Here is a 26,034-nt window from a genome sequence, read left to right as displayed (position 1 = left end):
GCCCGGTAATCACGGGCACCCAGTATGGTTTTCCGGCCTTGACCCTTACGCACAGAGATTCTTCCAGATTCTCTGAATCTTTTGATGATATTATGCACTGTAGATGATGATATGTTCAAACTCTTTGCAATTTTACACTGTCGAACTCCTTTCTGATATTGCTCTGTAAGACTCCCTACGTGTGGGTGGAGCACTGAGGACGGCAGGACAGAGATCAGGTTTGGAAACAGGCTTTATTGCCACACTTTTCAGTGAACAATGTTTATGGGGACTAGACAAACACACACACACAGCCAGCGTCTAGTCCGGAGCCTCCCTTCTGCTCTCACTCTCCCTCCTTAAATAGGGCGCGGTCACTGGGAAGACACACACAAACACAGGTTAATTGTTCTCAGGTGTCGTGATTCTGCCACTTACCTTCCCTGACTCCGCCCTCCTGTCACCGACCGGCGCTTGACCACGCCCCCGCTGCCACATACCCCCACCGCCCGACTCAGGCCGGGCGGCCGTCCGGCCTGCAGCCGACTCCCCCCCCCCTTGACGGGAGAGGAAGTCCGCCACGACCATCTGCGCCCCCGGCCTGTGGACCACCTTGAAATTAAAGGGTTGGAGCGCCAGATACCAACGGGTGATCCGCGCGTTGGCATCTTTCATGCGGTGGAGCCACTGGAGGGGCGCGTGGTCCGAACAGAGGGTGAAAGAGCGCCCCAGCAGGTAGTACCGGAGGGCGAGGACCGCCCATTTGATCGCCAGGCACTCCTTTTCAATCGTGCTGTAGTGCCCCTCACGCACTGACAGCTTCCGGCTGATGTATAAGACCGGGCGATCCTCCCCCTCCACCTGCTGGGACAAAACGGCCCCCAGCCCTCTGTCCGACGCCTCCGTCTGTAACATAAAAGGGAGAGAGAAGTCAGGGGAGTGTAAAAGTGGCCCCCCACACAGTGCAGCCTTTACCTCCGAGAAAGCCCGCTGGCACTGCTCCGTCCACTGGACCGGATCTGGCGCCCCCTTTTTAGTGAGGTCAGTCAGCGGGCTGGTGACGTCCGAATAATTAGGTATAAACCTACGATAGTAGCCAGCCAGCCCCAGGAACTGTCTCACCCCCTTTTTGGTCTTGGGCCTCGGGCAGGCCGCAATCGCTGCTGTCTTATTAATTTGGGGACGCACCTGCCCGTTGCCCAAGTGGAAGCCCAGATACCGTACTTCCACCCGCCCAATCGCACACTTCTTTGGGTTGGCAGTGAGCCCCGCCCGCCTCAGTGACCTAAGGACGGCCCTCAGGTGTTGCAGGTGCCGCTGCCAGTCGTTACTATAAACGATAATGTCGTCCAGGTAGGCGGCCGCATAGGTGGCGTGGGGCCGGAGGACCCGGTCCATCAGCCGCTGAAACGTAGCGGGCGCCCCAAACAGCCCAAACGGAAGTGTGACGAACTGGTGTAAGCCAAACGGTGTGGAAAAGGCCGTTTTCTCCCGGGATAATGGAGTCAAGGGGATCTGCCAATATCCCTTCGTTAAATCCAGTGTCGAGTAGAAGCGAGCCGTGCCTAGTCGATCGAGCAGCTCATCAATACGAGGCATTGGGTACGCGTCAAATTTAGACACCGCGTTGACTTTTCTATAGTCCACACAGAACCGGACCGAGCCGTCGGCCTTGGGAACCAAGACCACCGGGCTGCTCCAGTCGCTGTGGGACTCCTCGACGATGCCCATTTCGAGCATGGCCTGAAGTTCTTCCCGAACCACCTTTTTTTTGTGTTCGGGTAGTCTATAAGGGCGGCTACGCACTACCACCCCCGGGGGTGTCTCTATGTGGTGTTCTATGAGGTTAGTGCAACCGGGCAGGGGCGAGAACACATCCGAAAACTCGGCCTGCAACTGGGCGACCTCCGTGAGCTGGGTCGGGGAGAGGTGGTCTCCACAGGGGACCGGAGAGGTACGTGATGCCAAACTCCCTTTTTGAACCTCCGGCCCCAGCTCCGCCTTCTCTGGAACTACCGACACCAACGCCACGGGGACCTCCTCGTTCCAGAGTTTGAGCAGATTGAGGTGGTAAATCTGTAGCGCCCCACCCCTGTCTGTTCGCCTCACCTCATAGTCGACGTCCCCGACTCGCCGTGTGACCTCAAAGGGTCCTTGCCACTTGGCGATTAATTTGGAGCTCGACGTGGGCAAGAGTACGAGTACTTTATCTCCCGGTGTGAACTCTCTAAGGCGCGTACCCTTGTTGTACAGGCGGGCTTGCCGTTCCTGGGCCTGCCGCAAATTCTCCTGAGTTAGGTGGGTGAGCGTGTGGAGTTTTGCGCGCAGGTCCATAACGTACTGAATTTCATTCTTACTTTGTGAAGGTCCCTCCTCCCAATTTTCCCGCAGCACGTCCAGGATGCCGCGCGGCTTACGCCCATATAATAATTCGAACGGGGAGAACCCCGTGGAGGCTTGAGGGACCTCTCGCACTGAGAACAGCAAGGGTTCGAGCCACTTATCCCAATTACGTGCGTCCTCACTTACGAATTTCTTAATGATATTTTTGAGGGTGCGGTTGAACCGTTCTACTAAACCGTCCGTTTGTGGGTGATATACACTGGTGCGGATCGGCTTAATCCCCAGTAACCCATACAGTTCGCGTAGTGTTCGTGACATAAACGTAGTGCCTTGATCAGTCAGAATCTCTTTCGGGATTCCAACTCGGGAGATGACGCGGAAGAGTGCCTCTGCAATACTGCGTGCTGAGATATTGCGCAGAGGCACTGCTTCCGGGTATCGCGTTGCATAGTCCACTAGAACTAATATAAAGCGGTACCCTCGTGCTGACCGATCTAATGGCCCGACGAGATCCATCCCAATTCTTTCAAACGGGGTCTCGATTAACGGTAGAGGGCGCAATGGCGCTTTTGGAATGGCCGCTGGATTTACTAACTGGCATTCGCGGCATGCCGTACACCACCTACGGACATCGCCGCGAATCCCCGGCCAATAGAATCGGGCCATTATTCGGGCTAGTGTTTTATCCTGCCCTAAGTGTCCAGCCATGGGATTAAAGTGAGCCGCCTGGAATACCAATTCCCGGCGGCTCTTTGGAATCAAAAGCTGCTCCTGCTCCTTTCGGAGCGTGACGAGTGCCTGGTGCTGGCTTTGCTGAGCCGTGGCGAGGGCGTGGACCAGATCGGCGAACGGGGAGGATTCCATGGGGCTGCTGGTTTGGTGCTCCACGTCCCAGGTTTCAGCACCACTGTAAGACTCCCTACGTGTGGGTGGAGCACTGAGGACGGCAGGACAGAGATCAGGTTTGGAAACAGGCTTTATTGCCACACTTTTCAGTGAACAATGTTTATGGGGACTAGACAAACACACACACACAGCCAGCGTCTAGTCCGGAGCCTCCCTTCTGCTCTCACTCTCCCTCCTTAAATAGGGCGCGGTCACTGGGAAGACACACACAAACACAGGTTAATTGTTCTCAGGTGTCGTGATTCTGCCACTTACCTTCCCTGACTCCGCCCTCCTGTCACCGACCGGCGCTTGACCACGCCCCCGCTGCCACATGCTCCACTATTTGTCGGCGCAGAATTAGGGGGATTGGTGATCCTCTTCCCATCTTTACTTCTGAGAGCCGCTGCCACTCCAAGATGCTCTTTTTATACCCAGTCATGTTAATGACCTATTGCCAATTGACCTAATGAGTTGCAATTTGGTCCTCCAGCTGTTCCTTTTTTGTACCTTTAACTTTTCCAGCCTCTTATTGCCCCTGTCCCAACTTTTTTGAGATGTGTTGCTGCCATGAAATTTCAAATGAGCCAATATTTGGCATGAAATTTCAAAATGTCTCACTTTGGACATTTGATATGTTGTCTATGTTCTGTTGTGAATACAATATCAGTTTTTGAGATTTGTAAATTATTGCATTCTGTTTTTATTTACAATTTGTACTTTGACCCAACTTTTTTTGGAATCGGGGTTGTACACAACTTACCGACCACTTTAAAGGTGCAAATTGTTATTTTATTATTGTGACAGAAACAATAAGATGAAAATAACAGTGTGCATCAGTATTCATCCCCCCAAATTCAGTACTTTGTTGACCCACCTTTTGCTGCAGTTACAGCTGCAAGTCTCTTGGGGTTTATCTCTATTAGTTTAGCACATCTAGCCACTGGGATTTTTGCCCATTCCTCAAGGCCAAACTGCTCCAACTCTTTCAAGTTCAATGGGTTGCGTTGGTGTACAGCAGTCTTCAAGTTATGCCACAGATTATCGATTGGATTGAGGTCTGGGCTTTGATTAGGCCATTCCAAGACATTTAAATGTTTCCCTTTAGACCACTCCAGTGTAGCTTTAGCAGTATGTTTAGGGTCATTGTTCTGCTGGAATGTGAACCTTCGTCCCAGTCTCAAACCTCTGGCTGACTCAAACAGGTTTTCCTCCAGAACTGCCCTGTATTTAGTGCCATCCATCTTTCCTTCAGTCCTGACCAGCTTTCCTGTCCCTGCAGATGAAAAACATCCCCACAGCATGATGCTGCCACCACCATGCTTCACTGTAGGAATGGTGTTCTCAGGGTGATGGGTTTGCGCCACACATGGCATTTCCCATGATGGACAAAAAGTTCAATTTTAGTCTCATTTGACCAGAGAATCTTCTTCCATGTGTTTGGGGAGTCTGCCACATGCTGTTGGGCAAACTCCAAACGTGTTTTCTTAAGCAATTACTTTTTTTGGCCACTCTTCCATAAAGCCCCACTCTGTGGAGTGTACGGCTTAATGGAGATCCGCAGAACCTTTATTTTTGAATAAATTTCTGAGTGGATAGTATCTCCATCCTTGACTCTTGTATGCTGCACAATTGGGAATAAAAAATATATTTTTGAGATTTTAAATCAGCCCTGTGTTGACCTGGCGACTTGTCCAGGGTGTACCCCGCCTTTCGCCCGTAGTCAGCTGGGATAGGCTCCAGCTTGCCTGCGACCCTGTAGAGGGATAGAGCGGCTGGAGATAATGAGATGAGATGAGATTTTAAATCAACCGCAAAGTTGGCATTCGAGCTACCCGGCTGAGCCAGCCAGACTCGGCAGACGAGAGTGGTTGCAATGGCCTCTTCGTTCGGATTTATTGGAAATTCTCTGGAATTCACCTTACGAAATAAAGCCAGAGAACAAAGCCGTCTAGAGAATTAGATGGAATTGAACTGACGGTCTCATGTGACTCTCATTAAAACAGGATAGGTGTTATAACTTGTGCAACATACAACCCCAATTCCAAAAAAGTTGGGACAAAGTACAAATTGTAAATAAAAATGGAATGCAATAATTTACAAATCTCAAAAACTGATATTGTATTCACAATAAAACATAGACAACATATCAAATGTCGAAAGTGAGACATTTTGAAATTTCATGCCAAATATTGGCTCGATTGAAATTTCATGACAGCAACACATCTCAAAAAAGTTGGGACAGGGGCAATAAGAGGCTGGAAAAGTTAAAGGTACAAAAAAGGAACAGCTGGAGGACCAAATTGCAACTCATTAGGTCAATTGGCAATAGGTCATTAACATGACTGGGTATAAAAAGAGCATCTTGGAGTGGCAGCAGCTCTCAGAAGTAAAGATGGGAAGAGGATCACCAATCCCCCTAATTCTGCACCGACAAATAGTGGAGCAATATCAGAAAGGAGTTCGACAGTGTAAAATTGTAAAGAGTTTGAACATATCATCATCTACAGTGCATAATATCATCAAAAGATTCAGAGAATCTGGAAGAATCTCTGTGCGTAAGGGTCAAGGCCGGAAAACTATACTGGATGCCCGTGATCTTCGGGCCCTTAGACGGCACTGCATCACATACAGGCATGCTTCTGTATTGGAAATCACAAAATGGGCTCAGGAATATTTCCAGAGAACATTATCTGTGAACACAATTCACCGTGCCATCCGTCATTGCCAGCTAAAACTCTATAGTTCAAAGAAGAAGCCGTATCTAAACATGATCCAGAAGTGCAGACGTCTTCTCTGGGCCAAGGCTCATTTAAAATGGACTGTGGCAAAGTGGAAAACTGTTCTGTGGTCAGACGAATCAAAATTTTAAGTTCTTTATGGAAATCGGGGACGCCGTGTCATTCGGACTAAAGAGGAGAAGGACACCCAAGTTGTTATCAGCGCTCAGTTCAGAAGCCTGCATCTCTGATGGTATGGGGTTGCATTAGTGCGTGTGGCATGGGCAGCTTACACATCTGGAAAGACACCATCAATGCTGAAAGGTATATCCAGGTTCTAGAGCAACATATGCTCCCATCCAGACGACGTCTCTTTCAGGGAAGACCTTGCATTTTCCAACATGACAATGCCAAACCACATACTGCATCAATTACAGCATCATGGCTGCGTAGAAGAAGGGTCCGGGTACTGAACTGGCCAGCCTGCAGTCCAGATCTTTCACCCATAGAAAACATTTGGCGCATCATAAAACGGAAGATACGACAAAAAAGACCTAAGACAGTTGAGCAACTAGAATCCTACATTAGACAAGAATGGGTTAACATTCCTATCCCTAAACTTGAGCAACTTGTCTCCTCAGTCTCCAGACGTTTACAGACTGTTGTAAAGAGAAAAGGGGATGTCTCACAGTGGTAAACATGGCCTTGTCCCAACTTTTTTGAGATGTGTTGTTGTCATGAAATTTAAAATCACCTAATTTTTCTCTTTAAATGATACATTTTCTCAGTTTAAACATTTGATATGTCATCTATGTTCTATTCTGAATAAAATATGGAATTTTGAAACTTCCACATCATTGCATTCCGTTTTTATTTACAATTTGTACTTTGTCCCAACTTTTTTTGGAATCGGGGTTGTACATGTACATGCATGCATTTTCACTGATAAAACGTAAAAGGCGATTTAAATAATCTGAGACAATCACATTCTGAAGCAAATTAAATAATCTTATACCGGTAACTTAAACACACAATACAAGTTACATGTATTAATCTAAATGCAGGAAAACAACGACTGTTGTTGTTGTTGTTATGTAACCAAATGAGAGTCGCGCCTTACCCGTCTGTGTTATGCTTCTGGAAGGCCAATCTTGTGGTTGATTGTTTTGAAACAATCTGACTTTCAGTTCTTCGTTCATTCGCTTCTTTCACGTAAGGGCGAAACATTGCTGCTGAGGCAAGCATATCCAGCGGAGAAATCAGACAGCTGGTCCACTTATTCTCCATTTTCTCCATATTGAGTACTCCGCCATTACTGCTCAGCTTACATTCCTGGAGAACTGGTGCAACTGAACTTACTTTCCTTTTCTTGTAGTTTTCTTTTCCTTTAATTGTTGGTACTGCACCCTCTTTCAGTATGGGTTTATAGCCAACACTCCTCAACAGATCAGAGGTTTCGTACGAGTCCTCAGTAAAATGTACAGAGCAGAGGAGAGACCACTTCGTACAGTAGGCACCCAATGTGCCCGTGAACTTCTCGCAAAACGCGTCCAAATGTTTACAGTTTGAACATTCTTGGGCCACAAATGCAACATAAATCCACCTTCTGTTGTTGCTGCATCTGCCAGCAACACATCTACGTGGCATGGCGATAAATTAGCTCAAAATAGAGGATCGAAGTTGCAGTTAGCGGTGTGTTTTAGTATAGCGGAAATGGCGATGAGACCGATAGCCTTCCTGCGGTAATGTCACAGATGCCAAGGTCATTCAATCAGACCGCTACCTATATGAATCATTTTAATCATAAAAATGTCTATATTAGATTTATTGTTAACGTTTAAAGCTATTCCTGTGCCATTCTTGAGGTCTCAAGGCATTTATAAACGAAAAGTGAGGCCATGGTTCTGCGTCTCTCCTTTAAAGTGGTCCTATGGACAGATACTCCCATCTCTACTGTGGATCTTTGCAGCTCCATCAGCGTTATCACTCGTGTCTTTGTTGCATCTCTGATTAATGCCGTCCTTGACCAGTCTGTGAGTTTTGGTGGGCGGGGCCTTCTGTTGTCAGGTTTGTAGTGGTACTATATTCTTTCCGTTTTGCTATAATGGATTTAATGGAGCTCCGTGGGATATTCAAAGTTTGGGATATTTTTTATAACCCAACCCTGATCTATACTTCTCCACAACTTTGTCTCTGACCTGTTTGGAGGCTCCTTGGTTTTCATGTTGCTTGCTTAGTAGTGTAGCAGAGTCAGGGTCCTTCAGAACAGGTTGATTTATACAGACATCATGTGACAGATCATGTGACACTTTGATTGCACACAGGTGGAGCTTAATCAACTAATTATGCGACTTATGAAGTGAATTGGTTGGACCAGCTCTTATTTAGGGGTTTCATACGAAAGGGGGGGATACCTATGCACACTCCAGATTTCTGGGTGGTTTTTTTTTCTTTTCATTTTAATTAATTATTGTTTGCGTCACAACAAAACAACAATTTTCACCTTTAAAGTGGTAGGCATGTTGTGTAAATCAAATGGTGCTAACCCTCCAAAAATCCATTTTAATTCCAGCTTGTAAAACCTAGGGGGATGAATACTTTTGCAAGACACTGTATGCATGTATACAAGGCAAATAGACTTTTATTTATATTACGCTGTGTAAATAAAAACAGAATGCAATGATGTTTTAACCTGTATTGAACTGAATATAATACAAAGACAAGAAAATTAATATAAATATTCAACAGCACTGTTGGATTCTTGAATTTGATTGGTTAGAATGTAATCTGAACAATTCGTTCATCTCCAGTTTGTTAAATGTGCAGTGTGAGTGTGCAGTGACAATAAAGGCATTCTATTCTCATCTCATCTCATCTCATTATCTCTAGCCGCTTTATCCTTCTACAGGGTCGCAGGCAAGCTGGAGCCTATCCCAGCTGACTACGGGCGAAAGGCGGGGTACACCCTGGACAAGTCGCCAGGTCATCACAGGGCTGACACATAGACACAGACAACCATTCACACTCACATTCACACCTATGGTCAATTTAGAGTCACCAGTTAACCTAACCTGCATGTCTTTGGACTGTGGGGGAAACCGGAGCACCCAGAGGAAACCCACGCGGACACGGGGAGAACATGCAAACTCCACACAGAAAGGCCCTCGCCGGCCCCGGGGCTCGAACCCGGACCTTCTTACTGTGAGGCGACAGCGCTAACCACTGCACCACCGTGCCGCCCCCGTTCAACAGGTAAAAAGGTTAATTGGTAATTGGAAAGACTTATTCGTTCACAAGCAAGGATTGGGCGAGGTTCAAGAACAACGTATCTTAATATACAATTGCAAGGAATTTAGGGATTTCACCATCAATGATCCATAATATCATCAAAAGATTCAGAGAATCCAGAGAAATCTCTAGACGTAAGGGGAAAGGTCGAAAACCAACAAAGAATGCCCGTGACCTTTGATCCCTCAGGTGGCACTGCACTAAAATCCAACATGACTGTATAAAGGATGGGCTCAGGAGCACTTCAGAAAACTGCTGTCGGTAAACACAGTTTATCGCTGGATCTACTGTACAAAACGAAAGCCAGAAATCAACACCATCCAGAAAAGCTGCCAAATTTTCTCGCCCCGATCTCATCTAAGATGGACTGCGCAAAGTGGAAAAGTGTGCTGTGGTATGACAAATACACATTTCGAATTGTTTTTGGAAATCATGGACATTGTGTCCTCTGGACTAAAGAGGAAAAAGATCATCCAGACTGTCACCAGCATCTGTGATGGTATAGGGGTGTGTTAGTGCCCATGGCATGGGTAACTTACACATCTGTAAAGGTATCATTAAAGCGAGACGGCCTTTCGATTTCATAAAATCAGTGAAATTTAGTTCTCTCTGAAATTTGGTCATTGTGATATGTTTATTTCTGTAATATCTAAAAAAAAACCCAGGCCATTCTGTGGCTGGGAAGTTATTTAATTTGAGGGGATTCCCGAGTAAATAATGTGCATGAAATTGCTCGCTTCGCGCAGTCAAGCAAACAGAGGAAGTCAGTGTGCGCATGCGCAGGTTTACCTTTGAGCGTGCACCGACAGTTCCATCATTTTGTCGCTAAACGAACAGCTGATCACACCGAGGTGCTCGCTGACCGCCGATATTTATTAGTTTGGTCCTGCGTTTCCTTTCCTTCACGTATAACATAACATCTTTTCTTCTTCTCGCTTTCTGTTACTGTAGTCGGGCTTTCACGTTTCATTCGCACACTCACGTTCTCCGTGTTTCAAATTTGTATCCCACAATGCCTTGTGCGAATGGGGAAAGCCCACCACGTCATGCATGATGCAGTATCTTGTATTGAGTCATGGTGAAGCAGGAAAAAATAGCAGATAATTTAGGGCCACGTGGCTCTAAATTCATTAGTTGTTCTATTAAAAAAAACCTAATAAAATTGGAAGTCTGTGGTTCGAATTCAGTAGCTTTCGGTCCACTAAACAAAAATAATTGGGTGTCGGGGAAAATTCTTTTTATGACCTGAACTTGAAAAATCTGAAAGGCAGTCTACATTTAATGCTGAAAAGTACATACAGGTTTTGGAGCAACATATGCTGCCGTCCAGATGACATCTTTTTCAGGGACGTCCCTGCTTATTCCAGCAAGACAATGCCAAGCCACATTCTGCACGTGTTACAACAGTGAGTCTGCATAGTAAAAGAGTGCAGGTGCTAAACTGGCCTGCCTGCCTTCTATTTGAAATGTGTGATGCATTATGAAGCACAAAATAATGTCTAAACTTTTTTGTCCCAACTTTTTTGGAGCAGGCATTAAATTCATAATGAGTATATATTTACCAAAAAAAAACCCCCCTGAAGTTTATCAGTTTGAACATTAAATATCTTGTCATTGTATTGTATTCAGTTGAATATAGGTTGAAGACGAGTCGCAAATCATTGCATTCTGTTTTTATTTATGTTTTACACAGTGTCGCAACGTTTTTTGGAATCAGGGTTGAATATAGTATATACAGACAAACGACAAATTAAAATTAAAATTGGAAAAAACAACAAATTGTCTTAAAAATTTATTGAGACGACCCAAGTCACCAGAAGAGTGAATCTTGGAATAGATCCGTCTCTGGAATGGAGTTTGACGCGTTTTTCTAAACCATCCACTGACACTTTATGAATCACCGACAGCTGCACTAAGGTTATTCTGAACCTGAAGGAATCTAATGGGTTATTTTAACCCCTTCAATGCCCTTGGACAAGTCACGTACGTTATGAAATCTTTAACCGCTGTGCCTTATGACGGAAGAATGTTTTAGGTATTGACTGTAGTTCATATGTGCCACTGTGAAGTAAAAGTAACGTGCCATGTAAGGTACATAAAAGGAGGTGTTTATGACGAGTAGCGTACGTCATAAGGCCCAGCGGTAAAAGATTTCATGACGTACATGACTCGTCCAAGGGCACTGAAGGGGTTAATAGCACAGCTGATTTCCACGAGAACCTGAATTCTGTTAAAGTCCTTGACTTTGAAAAATCTAGTCGAAGATTCTGTTTGCAATGAAAGGTTTTCAGTTGGGGGCGTCGTGGCTCAGGTGGATAAGGCGCCATACCATAAATCCGGGGACCCGGGCTCGATTCCGGCCCGAGGTCATTTCCCGATCCCTCTCCTGCTTATTTCCTGTCTCTACACTGTCCTATCCAATAATAAAGGTGAAAAAAGCCCCAAAAAATATCTTTAAAAAAAGGTTTTCAGTTTGATTCGATTTGTTTTCTTCACTTCCCCAAAAGTGTTGTTTGACAGAAGTCTTGATGTATGCCTCCACTGTATAACCATCTGTATAACATGTGTTGTTGTTTGTGTTTTTTTTTTTTTTTCTTCTCCCCAAAGCCTTTTAAACAACAATCTCATCAGAAGAATCCCAAAAGGAGCGTTTGAGGACTTGGAGAACTTGAAATATCTGTGAGTTGACTCATGCACTGATATTTCTTCTCACTGATCTCAAGTGTTTGACTGATTTTTGAGGAGAGGTGATGATGTGTGCCATTTGTATTTGATGTAGACATTAATGTCACATGAATATCAGTCATTTTGAGTGCACGTCCCCCTTAAGAGTGCTTTCTGGGCTGGTGTTTTGAATCTCGACAGTTGAGAACCATTGTTTGAGAAGGAAAACAAATCTCACACATTACGGCACTTAATTGCTGTCTGAGATTTATCACCTACAGGCACGGGCGAAGAGAGACGGCTTGAATAACAGTCCTTCCCACGCTTCTTACTGTTATTAGTCATGGATCTATTCAGAAAGCTTCAGCTGTGCTGCCTTTGTTTACATTGACACTACCGTTCAAAAGTTTGGGGTCACTTTGAAATGTCCTTATTTTTGAAAGAAAAGCACTGTTCTTTTCAATGAAGATCACTTTAAGCTAATCAGAAATCCACTCTATACATTGCTAATGTGGTAAATGACTATTCTAGCTGCAAATGTCTGGTTTTTGGTGCAATATCTCCATAGGTGTCTAGAGGCCCATTTCCAGCAACTCTCACTCCAGTGTTCTAATGGTACAATGTGTTTGCTCATTGCCTCAGAAGGCTAATGGATGATTAGAAAACCCTTGTACAATCATGTTAGCACAGCTGAAAACAGTTGAGCTCTTTAGAGAAGCTATAAAACTGACCTTCCTTTGAGCAGATTGAGTTTCTGGAGCATCACATTTGTGGGGTCGATTAAATGCTCAAAATGGCCAGAAAAATGTCTCGACTATATTTTCTATTCATTTTACAACTTATGGTGGTAAATAAAAGTGTGACTTTTCATGGAAAACACAAAATTGTCTGGGTGACCCCAAACTTTTGAACGGTAGTGTGTATACAGGAATTTTGGCCTGCATAACACCTGCTTTACCTGTTTTAACTTCTTTATGTGTGTGGAGATTTGTACTGAAGTCAGGGTGTCCGGTTGACTCTTATGTTAATGCACGTTAATAAATGTTGCATTAATAATATTGAATATTGTGTATTAGGACATTTCCGTTAAAGGACATGGGACATGGATTTTTTTCTGGGTATAATTATGTATAAAGGACATAAGAAATGCCATCTAAATCACTGCAGGGCGTCAAAAATGTGAAAATCATCACATTATTCAACTTTTTTATACATCAGCGTAAAACAAGGATTCGTTAATGAGCTAGGTGGTCACGTGACCCGTGACGTCACAAAAACTTTCCAAGGAGCCAGCGCTTGGGAATCTAATGTAAACAGGTTACCGAAATGGACACCATCGACAGTGATATTCCCGATGTTTCACAGAGATGTGAAGTTAGACCCGATCAATTCGAACCGATAGCTGGAAATTCACATGAACATGGATCTTGTCTTTACTCTGACGGGTCAGATGATTCTGAGAGTGAGAGTTCATTCAATCCCCATGAAACTGAAAGCGGTCGGCTGGATAACACATCCTGGTAAGTTAAAAACAATTCTGCTCAAAGGCTAATGATCTGTTGAAAGAAGTATTATTTTTGTATCATACATTGAAAGTTCATCATAGATCTAGCTAAAGTCCGTTGCAAGCTAGTTTTTTTTTTTTTTGCTGATATTTTTCGAGATTGATTGAGATACAATGCTTCCAGAGTCCGAGATGAAAACATTCAAAATGGCGAAACGCCATCACACAGCCAACAACACGACGCCATTTGGCGAAAGAGATGAAAATTAAGAAAAGTTAAACAAACTTTCCAACATAACTTAACATTTATTTAAATGTCCATTAATGTTACAGGATTTCTTGACTGTCTCTACAGTTGTAGGAATGTTAGGCCCTGTATATTATGGCGCTATCACTGCCTCCATGAACCCGGCTATACGGCCTACAACTTCACTACAACTCTTCGATTTGGTACGTAAACAAAGAAGGACAGATATAAGAGTAAATGAGTCAGAATTATCTCATCTCATTATCTCTAGCCGCTTTATCCTGTTCTACAGGGTCGCAGGCAAGCTGGAGCCTATCCCAGCTGACTACGGGCGAAAGGCGGGGTACACCCTGGACAAGTCGCCAGGTCATCACAGGGCTGACACATAGACACAGACAACCATTCACACTCACATTCACACCTACGGTCAATTTAGAGTCACCAGTTAACCTAACCTGCATGTCTTTGGACTGTGGGGGAAACCGGAGCACCCGGAGGAAACCCACGCGGACACGGGGAGAACATGCAAACTCCGCACAGAAAGGCCCTCGCCGGCCACGGGGCTCGAACCCGGACCTTCTTGCTGTGAGGCGACAGCGCTAACCACTACACCACCGTGCTGCCCAGTCAGAATTATGATAATCAATAATTGATACACCCAAAATTATAATACTAATCCTTACCTCGGCTTTCAGTGGCTTAGCGAATGCACCTCGTGGTGGCCGTAGCACTTCTGGTTTCACTCCGCCGTCTTGTTCCTGAATTGGGACGTTGGGAACGGCTCCATCTTTAAGTAGCCTCTTAAATTTGGCTTGGCAATTAATATCGCTCAGTACCTGAGTATTAATGTTGAAAGAATCCTCAGTGAAATGGTCCGAATACAGTTTGTGGGAAACAGTAGGTGCAAAGTTTTTTCTACGGCAGTAGTGAGCCCACACTTTCCTCAGCTTCGGGTCCTTGAGGAATGCAAAAAAACTTACTCCAGGGCATTTCCCATTGGAATTATTGCAACCATAAGCAGCACAATACACCATGATGTTCAATGTACGTTAAAGACTATAAAAACAATTTTCTTGTCATCCACTTCTCCATTCATCTACCCGCTTGTGCTGTGCCCGAAAGTTTTTGTGACGTATGATCACGTGACAGCGGCTCTTCCGGTTGTAAAATATGCATATCGGAGCTCGAGCAGAAATGCCATATAATCATCACGAATATAACGATTTTGCTGAATTTAATAGATGATTTTGTATTTGTTGATGCAATTAATTTATATTTTTAATGGAAAGAAACTGATATAGCGTGCTTTTATGTTTCATGTCCCATGTCCTTTAAACTCAGGGTTCCAACATAGCAATGTGCTGCTTAAGCTACATTCACAGTGTTTATTTTTATTTATTTTTTTAAACAAAGTGCAAATAAAACCCAGTGTTCCTGGCATCCTTGACTTGCAAGTGACACCAAAGCAAAATAGAAACCCGGATGTCGGCCATGTTGGTGGAGATACAAATGCGGGGTCAAGCGACGTTCCATACAAAACAGTCACGCGTGCACATCTGTCTTTATTTTTCCACTGCTTTAAGCGTCCTTTTAGCGATGCCATATCTTTGTGCTGTGTATGGTCATGGTCATAAGAGTACTCGTGACCGTGGCACGTTCCGATTTTTTAGAATTCCGTCTGTGATTCGGAAAGAGGGCGAGGAAACTCTGAGGCTCAGTACGGAGAGGAGACGAGCACGGCTGAACATCGGCAGGGCTGATCTAACAGAGGCTCAAACCAAAACAGCTCGTGTTTGCAGTAATCAGTTTATCTCAAGTGAGATTCAAAAGTTTTCTCGATGATATCACGGAAGAGTTTTATTTTGTGTCGCTAGAATTTTGCTATAAAATGAGCATTCTCTTGTCGTGGTTCACTCGGTCGTTGTTATCATTTTAACACGTGTATTACCATTTCGCTTCAAGGAGCGCCAGTGAAATTATACGATAGAAACAATCCAGACCGGGCACCCACTCAGAAAATGGGAAAGTCCAAGGTCAGACTTGATTCAGCAGCCAAACCAGATAGAACGCAATATCTGGGTACTCGATGGTCGGTAAAAGCGTCTTATCTTCAGAAAAGTCCGACTTTTTTAAATAATATGGGTCAAAACCCATACATATCTATCTTCTCTTTGTATCGAATCTTCACTCGAGCGTTCATATCGTGAGAAATTCAGCATCAGTTACAGACACGCTTTCAGCAGCTGCCGTCCTAGTCGCTTTGTAGATCCACCATCATGGCGGACGCTCATGACGCAGCACGTTTTGATCACGTGGCTGCAAGTCATCTATATCACTCATGAGTCATTTTGGAAAATTATATGAAAGGATACTTGAAAGAAGACGAAGAACCCAGGTAGAAAACTCTCTCAGAAAGCCAGTGTGGTTTCTGACCAGGGAGAGGAGCAATAGACCAGATCATTGAGACTATAGCTGGAGAAGAGCTAGAAGCATGAAATCAACCAGAATATCTGCTTCCTAGACCTGGAAAAAGCTTTTGACAGGATCCCAAGGGAAAAGACGTGGAAAGTGACAGAAAAGTCTGGAATTAGCAAAAGACTACTTGTTGGTATTAAGAGCACATACAAGCATCAAAGAAGCACTGTCTGAGGAGGAACTCGCTACTTCGATGTCAACACTGGTGTCAGACAAGGAAGTGTCTTGTCACCCCGACTGTTCATCATTTACCTCAATCACGTGATACTTAAAATATCAAAGGCCTGGAGCGTTATTGTTCTTTCTCAATCTCAAGGCTGTTTCTAGTTCTTCCATGGTTATCATGTCTTCCGTCATATCAGAATGAGATGTTTCTTCCATCTGCTCTTGTGATTCTTGTGCAATTCGTACGTCATCCTCCTTGATATCTAACAGACCCTGGAAATATTCTTTCCACCTGTCTGTAATGTTACTTTCCCCGGTGATTATTTCACCTGTAACGCTTTTTTTAAGATTGAATTTTTAGGTTTGTCACTGTTTCTGTTCTTGAACTTGCTTACTGCCACAGTGGGCCATGCCCACATACTAGTGCCAACACAAAGGATCACCATTGCTTCCTGTCCTGCGCTGCCACCACTGCCTCCTCAAACGAGATACCCGACTCCTGTAATGGTGATGATACACGGGGCAACTTTTTGGGCAATGTTGCCGAGCAATGTTGCTGGCAACGGGCAACTAGGTGAGACACAGGGCAACTTTTCAGGGCAACTAACAATGGGCAACAACAGTTAGCAACGGCAGTTTACAGTTAGCTAAAAAAAATCGATGTCTTAATTTTTGCTGTGACCATTTAATCAAGCTGTCTGTTGTTTTTTAGAGCTTTGGTGAGGGAAATTCCTCCATATAGAATATTAAAATAACAACTTACCGGCGTAAAAACAGATGAGGAGTCTCTCCATCTCTTCACTCCACTGACACTGAGCGGCCGCCATATTTGTTTGAAATTTCTGATCCGAACCTCACCGGAGGTCACATGACTCGATACTCGCGTTCTGATTGGCTTATCTCAAAAAGTTGCCAGAGATTATCAAAACCATTCAGAAAGAAACAATGTTGCCCAATCTCAATAGAAAAGAGTCAAAACGCAATTGCCCAGCAACATTGCTCGGCAACATTGCCCAAAAAGTTGCCCCGTGTATCATCACCATAAGTCTCTTGAGACCGCATCGCTCCATCGCATGCGCTGCCTGCCTGGAAGATGCCGTCCTGATGGTAACCAATGGAGCAAGCGGCGCGGTAAGCATTTTAGAGGCATGCATACGACGTGGCCGAGCCACGATGGCCTTTTCTGTCGCAGGATAGTAATTAGAGGAGCCCGACCAGTTCTTTCAAAGATCTCTGCATTTGAGATGTGGTCTCTCCAGGACACACCAAGAATTCTGCGACGGCATCTAGTATGAAAAGCTGCTAAGCGCTTCTCTTCTTGTAGGGTGGTGTTCCAAGCTTCAGCGCCATATAGTAAGGTTGAGATCAATACAGCTTGATATAGCCTGTGGAGTGGGCAGTAAGAATACCGCCACCGTAACCCGTGCGTGTTGTAAGAGGCGACTAAAAGGGGTAAAGGAAGGAAAACCCTGACAGAAAACCCTCCATAACAGGCCAGCAACCCGCCTGGAGTATATCGTGCTACGGAATCGTGCTACGGAATCTGTTCTTGTAGAGGAGCTCTTTGGTGCCTTGGATGCCTGTAAATCTTTCCCTATCCTTTCCCACACTTCCTTCCAAGCTTTCCTTTTCATCCTTTTGACATGATTTCTTTGTTGTTCATATGTAGATCTGCTTTCTGGAGTCTTTTTCTTGAGCCACTGCCTGAAGCACTTTTCTTTTCGCTCCACTTCAGCTTCTACCTCCTCTGTCCACCAGCCAGTTATTTTCTTTTTCAATTTGCCAACAACCGTCATTCCGACGACCTTTTCTTGAATAGTATGGATGCAGTTTCTTCAGCATTTCCAGTGGCCTTCAGTGTTTTCTCCGTTTATGTTTTCTCTCTCTGTCTGCAATATTTTTTCTATCTTGGTCTTGGTGTCTTTCAAGTTTTCTGTTTTGAGTCTCTTTCTGGCAAACTTCTTGTCCACTTTTGGCAGGTGTATTTAGGGCCCGTGCACCGGAGGGGCGTGGCCTCCGGTGTCCACCAGAGGGCGCTGCACCAAGGTGCAGGGCTCTATTGGTTTCCTAAGGGATTCTTATTATCTCATCTCATTATCTCTAGCCGCTTTATCCTTCTACAGGGTCGCAGGCAAGCTGGAGCCAATCCCAGCTGACTATGGGCGAAAGGCGGGGTACACCCTGGACAAGTCGCCAGGTCATCACAGGGCTGACACATAGACACAGACAACCATTCACACTCACATTCACACCTACGGTCAATTTAGAGTCACCAGTTAACCTAACCTGCATGTCTTTGGACTGTGGGGGAAACCGGAGCACCCGGAGGAAACCCACGCGGACACGGGGAGAACATGCAAACTCCACACAGAAAGGCCCTCGCCGGCCCCGGGGCTCGAACCCAGGACCTTCTTGCTGTGAGGCGACAGCGCTAACCACTACACCACCGTGCCGCCCGGATTCTTATTATATTCTTCTTATTATTATTTTTCTTCAAGACTTGGTTCCCATGGGTGAAAACTCATGAAATTTGGTGCACACATCAGTCCTGGCCACTGCTATGCAAGGATTAAGGCTTGGCCCCGCGTCTGTCAGGGGGACTCCATAGCACCCCTACATGTCATTGAGATTTGCCCGGTATATAGTTTCACCTATCCGTGTCAAAGTTGGTAGGTAGGTGGGGTGTCCCAAGACGAACAAAATTGTAAGGTACATTGTGTTAGCCATGCTCAACAGGAAGTGAGTTATTTTTAGTTTTATGCAATTTGACACGTTACGTTTTGACGTTCTCCTCCTAGGCAGTTTGTTGGATTCATGCCAGATTTGGTACACCGGAAGTGCTCAGGAACTTCATTGCCGCTTGCGGCTATATTTTCAGTTTGTCTTTAACTAGTCTGTGGTCCGAGTCAAATGACACAGATAGGATCGCTTTTACATCCTTTTATTGTCGTACGCATAGTAAAACAGGCACTGTATAAGGAAATTCCTCCTGGTCACCATCAGTACTTCATAGGTGTTAAAAATTAAACAGAAATTATTCTGTAATATACAGTGTCATATACTATAATATACATACACTGTAATATACTGTATATACTATAGATTACACCTTCGTTGATCGTTTTCCTTCTATAAATCACTAAAAATATGATGTAGAATTTCAAATCTTGATTCGCGATTCGGGCAGCACGGTGGTGTAGTGGTTAGCGCTGTCGCCTCACAGCAAGAAGGTCCTGGGTTCGAGCCCCGGGGCCGGCGAGGGCCTTTCTGTGTGGAGTTTGCATGTTGTCCGCGTGGGTTTCCTCCGGGTGCTCCGGTTTCCCCCACAGTCCAAAGACATGCAGGTTAGGTTAACTGGTGACTCTAAATTGACCGTAGGTGTGAATGTGAGTGTGAATGGTTGTCTGTGTCCAGGCTTTCGTCTAAACGGGGGAACAGGGGCGCTGCGCCCTCTTACTCTCAGCGTGCGCCCCCTTACCGACTCCGTGAAAACATCCCAGCAACACTACGTGACAATGTGTCTGATCATCAAATACGTTATAATTGCTCCAAAAATATTCCAATCATAGTAGATACACCGCCAGACGGTGCAAAAACAATCCGAATTGGCGTTTTCCAGACTGAGGCGCCATGTTGTTTACTTGTCGCGGCTGCTCTCGCGAGATTTGACATGGGTTACATACAAGGTCAGCTGACTTGTAGCGCGAGATTTCTCGAGACTGAATGACCTTTCACCCACCGGCGCGGGAGCTTTTGACAGAAGTAGTTCGCGAGTTGTTTTTGTTGACACTTGGGCATTTAAAGATGTCATCCCACGGCACGAAGCGGAAGAAAGCCAAAGACTGTCCGGGGCAGAAGAAGATTAGGCCAAATAAAAAAAATAGTGTGTTTCCGGTAACCCGACCGATCGAGAATTTCCGCGTCGAAATTGCCGACCGTAAAGTTTTTATTACAAATTTCCCTCGATATTTTAGTGTAAGCGGCGTTAGTTTGTCATAATTTTTTGTTTCAACGCATTCAAGTTGTGAAAGAAACGATAAAAAGTAAAATGTTTCGCCACTTCTATCAGCCCTCCTGCATAAACTGAGCCGAGTCGCCATTTTGAATCCTCATTCAAGGCTGTAATGCAAATTGCTTCCTTTTCAGTATACAAGTGCACTTCCATGGCAGGGAAAAACACTACATTTTGCCACCTATGTAGTCCCCTATTTATACAAATAGGAGTCATTCAGGATTCAGCCATGTTTTTGCTCGACCCAAGTTCTACAGTAGGCTAGGCGAGGCCGTCTGCTTTTAATGGAAGTAGCCTAGCCTAGGACGTTATTTTCACGTTATTTCTTGATAAGGTGTTTTCACGTTATTACATGAAAATATCATGAAATATCGCTTCCGTAGATCATAACTCGAACTCTCGCGATATTTTTTTTATTCGTTTAAAGATTTAAAACACTTATTTTATTATGATGTGTGGTATAAAGGATTCTGTGCCAAAATACTATTTTGTAAGATGTTTACTTGTGTTAATTTTTTCGAACAAAATAAAAAAAAAATTAAGGAAAAAAAAAACTTTCCTACCTACCGACCTTATTTTAGTATTTCATGTTACCGGAAACACACAATTTTATTTTTTTTTGACCTTACTTCTTTCTTTTTCAATGTTGACAGACAATTTGTTACAATTTCCCTCTCAGATAGCCTCAGAATGTCCCATTGGAGCATTTTTCAAAGGCTTTGCACGGCGGGGGGGACAACCGGCACCATCCCCCCCCGCCATGGTGAGCGCTCTCATAATAAATTAAAAACCCTGTGTGTCTATGTGTCAGCCCTGTGATGACCTGGCGACTTGTCCAGGGTGTACCCCGCCTTTCACCCGTAGTCAGCTGGGATAGGCTCCAGCTTGCCTGCGACCCTGTAGAACAGGATAAAGCGGCTACAGATAATGAGATGAGATTCGCAATTCTACTCGTATATATGACCATTTCGGGCTAGTTTACCAACAGTCAGCTAGCTATTGAGAATGGCCAGAGAAGCATTTCCACTGCATATCCATGTATATATTTATAGATCCTGGTATTTTTAATGAAGGTACTTTAGGGGCACAAAAGACAGAAATCTATTTGAAGTCATTTTCTTGTTAGTCTTCAGTGTTTCCTCTACCATTATATTTGGGGGTGCCCCCCTCCCTACGGGTCACTCCCGAAAGCCCCCCCCCCCCCCCCCCCCCCCCCCACACACACACACATTTTCAGGTCCAAAAAAAAAAAGAGAAAAGTACCAGGATTGCAGGCACTAGGACCACGCGGAAAGAGCGCCTGCTCAAAAACAGCATAGGATGCAGGCACTAGGACCATGCAGAAACATCCGCCGCTCAAGCTCGCTTCGCTGTCTTCTCGTGTGCTCAGAAACGATTCAAATAATTCAATTCAAACAATAGTTAGCAATGTCAGAACCCGTCAAGCAACAAAAGATGGAAGACATGCGATATTTTTTTCCCCCCAAAAAAGAAGTATGAGTGATGTCTTCAGACACACTCTATATTAGGTTAGACAATGTTATGTTACGAATATTCATAGTGAGGTCATGTTGGAGTACGATATCACTTTGGAAACATCTTCAAGTTAGCTAGCCATAGAAAAATGACTTTTTTTTTACATGTTATTTCAAACGAACACAGTCAGTCTCCTGCTGCACTTCTTCACTCAACACGTAAATCAGAGGAGTGACGGGCGGTGCAGAGGGGAGTGAAAACACATAGCAGAGAGAAGAAATAAGCTCTCCGACTTTCTCATTAGAATTATAAATCAGAACTATAAATGGTTCATTTTAATCTCTAAATCACGGCAGTAGATATAACACTTTCATTCGTGAATGTTTTTTTTTATTTGGAAACAATTTCTTGTGTCAGTAATTCAGCACGTTCGGCAAAACTGTTCTAATTATCGTTCTAAAATAAATGTGAAGGCTTAAATATCGCTCCTTTAAAGGAGAACGGAAGGCAATTTTTTTATTATCAAAAATCCATGATCTTTCCACCAGGCTTACCTGCTTTGATAACGTGCAAGTTTTCCTCAAATTACTGATCGTGCTAAAAAAATTCCATCTCAGGTAACGAGCTGTATCATCAGACGACAAGATCAAAGGGCGAGGCGGGGGGGGGGGGTGTCTTCCAGTTGATTAATTAACCAATAACTGTTGTAACTGAAACTCACTTTAGTAAAATTGTTTTTATTGGTAAATCTGAAAAGGTGTCGATAATCATGGACTGTCAGTTGTAGCCGCCGCCCTATTTGAATTTCTAACCATGTATTTTTGCAGTTAACAAGCAACAACATTTTCATCTCATCCGTATTTTTGTTTGGTGTCCCGGGAAAAACTGATACATGGGGAAATACTGAGAATTTTTTCATATGATATATATAAATCTGGGCGGCACGGTGGTGTGGTGGTTAGCGCTGTCGCCTCACAGCAAGAAGGTCCTGGGTTCGAGCCCCGTGGCCGGCGAGGGCCTTTCTGTGCGGAGTTTGCATGTTCTCCCCGTGTCCGCGTGGGTTTCCTCCGGGTGCTCCGGTTTCCCCCACAGTCCAAAGACATGCAGGTTAGGTTAACTGGTGACTCTAAATTGACCGTAGGTGTGAATGTGAGTGTGAATGGTTGTCTGTGTCTATGTGTCAGCCCTGTGATGACCTGGCGACTTGTCCAGGGTGTACCCCGCCTTTCGCCCGTAGTCAGCTGGGATAGGCTCCAGCTTGCCTGCGACCCTGTAGAACAGGATAAAGCGGCTAGAGATAATGAGATGAGATATATAAATCTGAAAACAACAGACTTTTCAAACTGAAGTGTGTTTCTCTTTTGCATGCATCTCATAAGTTGTCTCATCTCATCTCATCTCATTATCTCTAGCCGCTTTATCCTGTTCTACAGGGTCGCAGGCAAGCTGGAGCCTATCCCAGCTGACTACGGGCGAAAGGCGGGGTACACCCTGGACAAGTCGCCAGGTCATCACAGGGCCGACACATAGACACAGACAACCATTCACACTCACATTCACACCTACGGTCAATTTAGAGTCACCAGTTAACCTAACCTGCATGTCTTTGGACTGTGGGGGAAACCGGAGCACCCGGAGGAAACCCACGCGGACACGGGGAGAACATGCAAACTCCACACAGAAAGGCCCTCGCCGGCCACGGGGCTCGAACCCGGACCTTCTCGCTGTGAGGCGACAGCGCTAACCACTACACCACCGTGCCGCCCCTCATAAGTTGTAGTGTTTTAAAATCTGGTTTTGCCAAAAAGCAAAAAAAAAAGAGAGAGAGAGAGAAAATCACATTTAAAAGAGAACTCAGGGATGAGAGTGTTCCGCTTTTCGGCGGATTTCCGCTTTTTCTGAGTAAAAATCAACCTTTTTATATTATGCCAAATCCGTTGAGATTTTTTTTTTTCATTTATTGATGGGGGTTGGGGTATGTTCCTTCGTGATACTCAAGCATAATTCATTCCTACAATGATGTTACATGTTTACATTTTCGCCATCTTTAGTCTCGCTAAGTCTCGCGGTAGAATACGTGTTATCTACAATGTAATTGGCCAAAACATCGCTGGCGAGAGCATGATAGCCAATCATAACAGTTCTTACAAGAGTGCGAGAGAGAACAAAAGCCAATCATAACAGTTCTTACAAAAGTACCCGCATCTGTTCTATTTTATCGAAACTTGCACATGTTCATCGTCGCTGCGCTTCAAAAATACGTTTCTCTTTCGTATCGGCTTTTTTACTCAAAACGCCGAATACAATTGACAAGCGAGACGAAGCGAAGGGACGTGAAATCAATGCTGGTATAAAAAACAGAGAGGACTGACCAAGGTCTTGTCTTTGGCCAAAAAGCTGAAGAAGAAGTCGAAATGATTAAATGAAAATGAGAAGTGACTGTGAACTATAAATAATTGCATAAAGTGTACATAGACATTATCCCATAAACTTAGCATTCGTTTGATTTAATACATTGAACATGTATATGATAGATAGTCATAGCCTGGCAAGCCAGACTAAATGTGAATATTTAGTCTGGCCTCGATCCGTAGACATTTCCGAAGCGGGTAGGAGGAACAAACCGCTGTCTTTCAAACTGTCTCTGTGCGTATAGGCCAACGCTCTGACCAATCAGCGCAACAGTGACTGTGACGTAGTCAGAGCGACAGAAAGCAGTGGGGGAGACCTTGAAATTAAATAATTTTTCAAAATGCGTATTAATTAATAAACAGGTTCTAGATATTAAGAAGTTTGGAGATAATGACCACAAGTTTGGAGTCTGTACCACATACACATTTTTTTCCAAGTGTTTTTCAAGGGTTTGCTTAAACTGTTTTTGAGAGTTTTTATTTAGTGGTGTTTGGTGAAATAATTTCCCTTAAATTTAAAATAACGGGAAAACAAGAAACAATCAAAAAGTAATGTTTCAAAGCTGTTTATTAATTCTTCGTACTGCACAAACTAGCCCCATCCTTTTGGCTACGAGCGGAGCCAGCTGGTAGATCAGACTTTTGCCATAGCCGGTTGGCAAAACAGCGAAAACGTCCTTCTTGAAAAGGAATGAGCGGAGAGCCTCTTCCTGCTCATGTTTCAACGAAAACTCCAAGTCTAATTCTTCTAAAACTGATTCCAAAGCGGAGTCAAACTAGCGCTGTTCTCTAGCCGTAGCCATCTTTCCTGTTGCGCTTTCTCCAGCGTCGCGCAGCTTTGTCGTCACTCCTGCAAAAGCCCGCCCAAAGAATCCGAACAAAAACCTTGCGTTGTGATTGGCGGGCACGATTTGATGCCCAGGGTGTTTTTGTTTATATGGTGCGAGGCTAGACCCATTCGCTAGGCAAAAAATATTTTTGGCCGCTAGGCGGTTGGGTCTAGTTTACTAGGCTAAGATAGTCAGTAAATCTGAATTAATGCTGACAGTTTTGAAAACTTAAATATTTCCAAAGACTTTTTGAAGAAATCATATGCAACTAATGAGGACATAGGGAGAAAAGGTCAGTCACCCTAAGAAATTTTATTTAATATATGAACATTTTGGAGCGGCACGGTGGTGTAGTGGTTAGCACTGTCGCCTCACAGCAAGAAGGTCCGGGTTCGAGCCCCGGGGCCGGCGAGGGCCTTTCTGTGTGGAGTTTGCATGTTCTCCCCGTGTCCGCGTGGGTTTCCTCCGGGTGCTCCGGTTTCCCCCACAGTCCAAAGACATGCAGGTTAGGTTAACTGGTGACTCTAAATTGAGCGTAGGTGTGAATGTGAGTGTGAATGGTTGTCTGTGTCTATGTGTCAGCCCTGTGATGACCTGGCGACTTGTCCAGGGTGTACCCCGCCTTTCGCCCGTAGTCAGCTGGGATAGGCTCCAGCTTACCTGCGACCCTGTAGAACAGGATAAAGCAGCTAGAGATAATGAGATGAGATATGAACATTTTGATAATTAATAGAACTTAAGTTTAATGTGAATTTAGTTTGTCGTTTTTGTTGATCATGAATTATAACCATACCCTTGAATGTAGAATGTGATTTTATTTTGAATTCAAACAATTATTGATTTGAAACATATTTTCATGTAAATATATAAAAAAGACAACAGATATATATATATATATATATATATATATATATATATATATATATATATATATATATATTTTTTTTTTTATCTACTACAGCTCAGATTACAGGACAAGTGGTTTGTAAGGCTTTATTTTTTTTTCTAAAATTTTCCGGGGGGGCATCCTGAAGC

General features: G+C 44.3%; 1 protein-coding gene across 5 annotated transcripts in view; it reads left to right on the top strand.

Annotated features, from left to right (window-relative positions):
* The window catches only part of LOC132894609 (peroxidasin), a 300,221-nt gene that overhangs the window by 89,027 nt on the left and 185,160 nt on the right, over nucleotides 1-26,034 (top strand). For all 5 annotated transcript variants that reach the window (XR_009655662.1, XM_060934684.1, XM_060934683.1 and 2 more), the window contains exon 3: nucleotides 11,823-11,894. Coding sequence is in view for 4 of the 5 variants with exons in the window: in XM_060934684.1 (XP_060790667.1) it covers nucleotides 11,823-11,894 (72 nt within the window). In the remaining variant the exon portion in view is untranslated. The remainder of the gene's footprint in view (nucleotides 1-11,822; nucleotides 11,895-26,034) is intronic.

The sequence above is a fragment of the Neoarius graeffei genome, chromosome 11 (genome assembly GCF_027579695.1).
Source record: "Neoarius graeffei isolate fNeoGra1 chromosome 11, fNeoGra1.pri, whole genome shotgun sequence".
Lineage (NCBI taxonomy): Eukaryota > Metazoa > Chordata > Actinopteri > Siluriformes > Ariidae > Neoarius > Neoarius graeffei.
The sequence above is the reverse complement of the archived record's forward strand: the minus strand, read 5'-3'. Positions and strand labels throughout refer to the sequence as shown.